Source organism: Corvus brachyrhynchos, unplaced genomic scaffold, assembly GCF_000691975.1.
Source record: "Corvus brachyrhynchos isolate BGI_N302 unplaced genomic scaffold, ASM69197v1 scaffold15, whole genome shotgun sequence".
Classification (NCBI taxonomy): Eukaryota; Metazoa; Chordata; class Aves; order Passeriformes; family Corvidae; genus Corvus; species Corvus brachyrhynchos.
In genome coordinates, this window is record NW_008238349.1 from 2,743,478 (window position 1) to 2,750,031 (window position 6,554).

Sequence of the window (6,554 nt, forward strand, 5' to 3'; positions counted from 1 at the left end):
CCCGTGGCCGGGGGACACAGGCGCTGCTCCCGCTCCGCGCACCCTGCTCACCCCGAACCCTCTGGGAGCACCCTGCTCCCCGCTGTGCGCAACCTTCACCCGCTGTGCGCGCCCTGCACCCCGCTGCGCGCATCCTGCATCCCGCTCTGTGCATTCTGCACCCTCTGTGCACACCCTGGACCCCGCTGTGCAGCCCGCAGCCCCCGCCTGCCGCCACCACGGCTTCACCCGTCACTGCCCGGTGCCGCCCTGTGACAGCCTGGTGCCCTGTTGCCCACTGGCTCAGGAGGGCTGGGAGCCGTGGGGCACCCTCTCGCTGGGGCACCCTGGCACTGCGGCTCTTTGCGGGCTTCTTCGCCCCCTGAGGAAGGCAGAAGCGCTGCCCCACTGGGACCAGGAACTGCTGCCACAGGGTCACCAAATATTTGCAAGGATTCAGAAACCTAGAAGAAAAATTCCAGGACCCTCCCTAACAGCCATGTCTCCTTGCTCTACCAGCTTCTCACCCTGGCACAGGAGAGCTGCTCTTCCAGCCAACGCAAATCCATCCTGGAGCTGCTCTGTGCATCCCCTCCCTATGCTGTGATGCACATTCCAAGGCAGGCACAGGCTGTACGTGGAAGTCCCGCCAGTCCTTCGTGCTCTGTGCTGGGGGGCTCAGTGCCTGGTGCTGGAGGCTCTCAGTGGGGCAAGTACAGCCCCGAGAGATGCTTCCAGCAGGAGTAGCCCTGAGCTCACTTTTTCCTCAGACATTCCCAGGTGCAGGTGTCCCCCCCACTTTGCAGTGCTGAGGGCTGTTCCCTGGAGCAGTGTCAGGCTCTTTCTGTCTCAGACATTCTCCACTGCTCATTTCTCTCAGCATTTTCTAATTTCTCAAACTTCTCTGGATGGCTCCCAGCACCTATTGGACTCTGCAGCTGGTGGGCCAGGGATGGGTTTTTCCTGAGCTGTTGGTCCTGGAAGTGAAACTCATGGCTGTTACTGTGCTGCTACAGGACAAAACAAGACAGGGTTTATGAATACCAAAGTGCTTCTCTGGCAGTCTGTCCTAGCAGTACTGGAACGATCATGGGACAAAGATGTTAGGGACCCTGGTCCTGCAGCCTCACAGCATTAGCTCTGTCTGGACTTTTCCTGGCAAAGGTTCATCTAAATCTAATCCATCAGAAACTTGGATATGGTGGTCCCATTACTGTAATTAGGTCTGCCCTCATTAGTGTTTCCTAATTCAAGTGGAGAATTCCTAATTTCTAATACTTAGCCTACTTCTCCTTTGCTTCCATTTAAGTTCATTGCTTCATGATCACAGCAGACAGATCTACTGATGGCTTTGAAATCCTGTTTCTACAGGATCAAAGCATGACAGTACAGACATCCAGGCAGCACAGGCAACACATCCTGACAGGTGCAGCCTCCTAGCAGGAGTGAGACCTTGGCACCAGGACATTGCCACAGCTTCTGACTCATGACTGTGAGTGTGGTGAGGATGTAGGATCAGTTCTCCTACGTGCCAGGTCCCTTCTGAACACCCCTGTGCAGATCACAGGGCCTTTATCACAGTGTAACTGGGTTTAATTTTCTCACATCCATGAGAAACACTCAAGGCTTTCTCTCTCCAGGCTGAGTAACCTGGTTAAGTGGAAGGTGTCCCTGCCCATGGCAGGGGGGTTGGAATGAAGTGGGTTTTAAGATCCCTTCCAACCCAAACCAGCCTGTGATTCTATGATAAACCTCAAGACTCCAGTCCTGGCACCTGACGTGGGATTTCTTGGTTCTCACAGGAGAACATCAGAGGTACAAATCAGATGTCGTTACTGAAGAATGAGCTCAAGCAAGCATGTTTATTGGATGCTTTACCAAACACTGCAGAGAGGCTCAGAGTATATGGAAATTTGGGGCATGCAGCTTTTTTTGCTTTCTGTGAGTTCTGGAGACAGCAAGGAGACTAATGCAACTCCAGGGCTGTCTTCCTCCCACAGGGAAGGTATATGTGAAATCCACAAATTTCAGAAGTGATTTTTTAATTCTTGATTATGAACATAATAACAGGGAAGCATTGGCAAGCACAGGGGAATGGAGCTGAGCAGAGGGGAGTCTGCAGTTGGAGTGGGGGATTGTAAAGTGGCATTTCAAGCCCTGCTACCCTTGTGCTCCTTGCTCTGCTCCAGAGAGGCTCACACTCTTGGGCCATGCAGAGCTTTTGCAGAGTGTCCACTGTGGACAGGAGGAGGAAGAAGTACTAACAATATGAAGCTGGTTTAATGAGGATAAGAGAGGATTTGCAGTTCCCCTTGCACAGGTTGCCCCATGTCATGCCGCCCTTATAATTCAGCCGCACAGAATAACATGATGAGTACCACCACCCACCCTCATAGCTGTAGGCACAGTTCTTACTGTAAGTGTCCTGATCCCGATCCTTTGTAGAGAATTTCATGTTGTCGTGCATGTTGTTGGGGTTGTCTGAGGTCATGGCGTCCCCAGCTGTCCCATTGTAGGAGCCCAGCCTCAGCCGGTAGCCGTGGGACTCGTCTTCCACACTGAACAGGTTGTAATCTGCGAAGTTGAAGTTGTCTGCGGAGTCCTGGATGACAAACCTGATCTGGTAGACCTTCTGCTTGGCGATCTGGTGGATGTACTCGGTGCCCAGCCAGTACTCGGTGCGCACGTTCCCAAAGCCATACTTGTAGGTGCTCCAGGACTCGGCCCAGGTGACTGGTGTGTCTCTCTGGTTCCTCTGGATGACGGTCCAGCCCCCGTGGGTCACGTTCATCTCGCAGTACACCACGAGGTGGTGCAGTCCTTTGGGCTGGATGATGTAGACGCCACTGTGGCTTCCACGGGGAATCTCACTGCAGTCCTTGGGCCAACCTGGAGCTGGAAACAAGAGATGGTTATTAAATTCCCCTAAAAGTGGGGTATTTCTTTTGTGTCTACATCCTTTTGCACACGCATTCTTAGGCTGTATTCCTGCCATGCGCTCACAGGAGTAAATCAAAATATTGAGATGATCAATGTAGAGGTGAGCTTCACATCTTCCTAAGACTGGGTTCAAACTGATCGGGACACACTACCAAAATGTCTGGTGAGAGCAAGCCAGGCATTGCCTGGGTCACCCAGGTCTTTGGGTCACCCAAGGACCTTCATCCAGCGTGGGTTCAGTCTCAGTGATTTGCCTGTGTCATGCAGATGGTGTATCACCACAGACAAATGCAAATCTGGGGGACAAAATCACTTGCTGGTACAGCGAAGAGGTTTAATGCTTTGCCATAAACTCAGAAACCCCATAGAGAGGGTGATCATGACATCCATATCTCTAACAATTAAATCAGCCTTTGGGATCTAAGCAGGGCAAAGCCATTATTGTTCTCTGAGATTACCCAAGCAGCTCTTTAGAGACTTCCTGACTTGTTGATTATGGCCTTTCCACGCTCCAGAGTGTCCGCACCTCACACAACAAACAGCTGAATGCACTACACACTGCTGGGAAGGAACTTGCTCCACTCTCAGTACCTCTGTCAGCGCTTGTCCCCACCCAGGTGGGACCTATCTTTGGCCTTATGGGCTAATGTTGACCCAGCCAGTTCAGTAATTCTGTCAGACCCAGTCTTCTCATCAACTGTGAAAATAAGAAAATGACTAATCACCACTTCCCAGTAATGAAGCATCACTTTCCGATTTGGACCTTTATCTGGAAAATTCCCCATGCAAAAGCACCACATCAAGTACTGAGCCCAGAACATAGCTGGTAGCAGAGTCCCCGGAGGTTATGAGCTGTGGCACCTCTGCAGCCCATCAGAAAATCAACATATTCCTGGGAGGAGCCAGTGCATGTGTAAGACATGGATAAGTTGTCCGAGAGCTCTTGGTGAGCCCAGTGATGGTGAAAGCTCCTGGGCAGATGCAGAGACTCACCGTGGCTTGCTGGTGGGTGGTGGGCGATGTCCCTGGCCTGTCGGACGTGTCCATCACCATCATCTAAATTAACACAGGAGACAGGAATGAGTGTGGAGAGTAGACATGTCAAATGCCTGCTAGGAGAGCTCAATCTTCTCCAGATGATATTCCAGTTTTTCTGTTACTGTTCCTAATTCCAGAGGAATTTATCAATTTCAGATATCAGCAAGTTTGTAGATTGGGGGAATTTATGTGGTGTGAGAGTGAGGCTGATGCTTTCTTGGTGGAAAGGATTTGGGCATACCGTGTAGGGGAAAACCCCAAATGGTGGTGGCAACACTGGGAAGGTGGTTGTTAGAGTGCAGCAGCAGCAGTTAGGGACTTGGGAAGGAGAGGGATTAAAAAGTGGGGGAAGAAATGTGAGAGCAGACACAGGAGAACTGGCCCAGGTATCAGGAGTTGGGAGAGGTGTCTGCTCAAAAGGGAATTTGAAGGGTATTGCTGGAAGAGAGGATGGTTTAGAATGAGTTAATGCAATTCTTTTGCAAGGACATCTCTGTATCCACTGATGGCTGTGAAACAGAGGGATGAGTCACAGGCTTATGGAATTACAAAAGCCATTCCTGTCCCCTCTCTAAAACAGACAATTAACCCTGCAGCTGCTGCTCTGACAGCCTCAAATACCTGCTCCCTGCTTTCAGTCTCAGCTGGCACTGTCTTACCCCCTCCCTTGTGAAGTGTTTAACTTAAGCCTCTTACACTCTGTATAAGCCCATTCCTGACAAAGTCTGCCTGCCAGACTTCTGACTTTCTGAATTTTGATATTGACTCTCTTTTTGACTCCTTTTGACTTTCTTTACAACCTGAGCCTGAGTGGGAAACACTCATGTGATGTGGTCTGGAGGACTTTCCTACCATGGAATTTACTTCTACTACAGCCATATGAAGCTGTTTACTCATGTTTGTATTGTAAGGCACAGTCTGCCTCTGCTCCTTTCTGCCTTCATACCCCATCCCTTTGGAAGCACTCCTCTCCAAGTCAAGACCTTGGAATGCTGGCCTGTCTTTTCTGGCATGCCTCCCTGCTCACCCAGCATGCATTCACGCTGCTGATGTTTTCAGAGCATGCTAGCAATGCCGTAGGTGAGAAACCACAAAATCATAGAATATCCCAGGCTGGAAGGAACCCACAAGGGTCATCAAGTCCAGCTCCTGGCCCTGCACAAGACAACCCCAAAATCACACCATGTTCCTGAGAGCTTTGTGGAGCCCAGAGCACAAATTCTTTCTCTACTCAGACTTGCAGTTCTTGCTGAAGCCCAGGCTCTTGTCTCAGTCGCAGTGCTCCCTGTGCTGGCAGTTTCCTGACAGGTGATGTGAAATCAGCACCAAACACTTGGACCTTGAGCTCTTCTGCCGAGCACACTTCCTCCTCCCCTGGAAGGGAACCAGCTCTTTCTGTCATGCCACATCCCACCCACAGCCCCTGTTTATTTTTCCAGGAGCATTTCTTGAAGGCTTCCTCATTGTTCCAACATACCCTGGTAGGTTACAACATAACCCTGTGGGTTACTCTGTGCCATCACCTGGCTGTTTGCCCTGTGCCAGTGTCACTGCTTAAACTCTTTGTATCAACTTCATTTATTTCCTCTTTGTATTGAGGTCTCCCTTGAATTCAGTTCTCCACTGACCTTGTGATTTCCAGAGGTAGGGACTGTTCTCCATGTCCTCAAAACACACTGTTAGCATCTTTAACCCTTCTTCTCCAAGGAAGAGCCCACAGCCCACAACACCCTGGGCTTCGTCTTGCTGCCAAATTGTCCTTTCTCCTGGGATCCTGTGAGCTCTGAACAGCTCTTTGGCTGTTTTTCTGTCACTTATGGACAGAAGAACTTCCGTAAGTCGCAGCAGATGAGACAGGCAGCAAGCAGAAGGGGACCCTGAGGTTACTCTTGTTCCAGTAAGACATTCTCAGAGCAGTATTTAGTCCTTCCTTGCTGTGACAGGGGTATAGGCAGGCTGATGAGGGTGTAGGCTGTGTAGGATCTGACTGATCAGGACCTTGTTTGCCTCTCCCTGTTTCAGGGCCATACTTACCGGGCTGGGAGGACTGTGGGGGAGCATTCAGAATGTCATCCATTGTGCCATTGAGGAGGTACAAGTTTCTTATGTCAACATCAGGAAAAGATGCTGCCAGGGCCAGCAGGCAGGTCAAAAGCAGGAGACAAAGGCACTGGGTAGCTGAAATGGGAAGATATTGGAAGAAAGAGATTGTAACTCTTCTATTGGAAAGCCAATAATCCCATTCAGTGTAAAATAGGAAAATAAAACTGTTTGTAGAGCTCCCTTGGAGCCATGAGCCCTATGTAGATGAGCTCATTAGATGAACTGTCATGTACACATTAGCAGGAGTCATTGGTGGTGGCACCTGCTGTAGTGATTTTTGAGACAGAAGAAGTGCCAAAACCTTGTCCAAAGCCAAAGTGTCTGTAATCAGAAATCCCTATGTCATAGGTTAGCAAGCTGAGTCTTGGAAGTGATGTTCTTCTTACAGCTTCCTCTATGACCTGACAGAACCTATCAGCTGGCCAGTTTGAATATGGACAATTCTTTAAGCCACTTAAAGTTGTGACCACCTCTGTGATCCACACTTAAGAATA

The 6,554-nt window shown here is 50.0% G+C and overlaps 2 protein-coding genes across 3 annotated transcripts in view; both read right to left on the reverse strand.

The window, feature by feature from the left end:
- The window catches only part of VPS37D (VPS37D, ESCRT-I subunit), a 3,412-nt gene extending 2,849 nt beyond the window's left edge, over window positions 1-563 (reverse strand). For both annotated transcript variants that reach the window (XM_017735325.1, XM_017735324.1), the window contains exon 1: window positions 507-563. In XM_017735325.1, the coding sequence (XP_017590814.1) occupies window positions 507-548 (42 nt within the window). In that variant the 5' untranslated portion in view covers window positions 549-563. The remainder of the gene's footprint in view (window positions 1-506) is intronic.
- Window positions 564-1,811: 1,248 nt separating this feature from the next.
- Window positions 1,812-6,554, reverse strand: part of LOC103616357 (fibrinogen-like protein 1-like protein) — a 7,328-nt gene continuing 2,585 nt past the window's right edge. The window contains exons 2-4 of the mRNA XM_017735270.1: window positions 5,992-6,135; window positions 3,913-3,975; window positions 1,812-2,874 (exon numbers count right to left, since the gene is read on the reverse strand). Coding sequence (XP_017590759.1) covers window positions 2,240-2,874; window positions 3,913-3,975; window positions 5,992-6,135 — 842 coding nt within the window. The 3' untranslated portion in view covers window positions 1,812-2,239. The remainder of the gene's footprint in view (window positions 2,875-3,912; window positions 3,976-5,991; window positions 6,136-6,554) is intronic.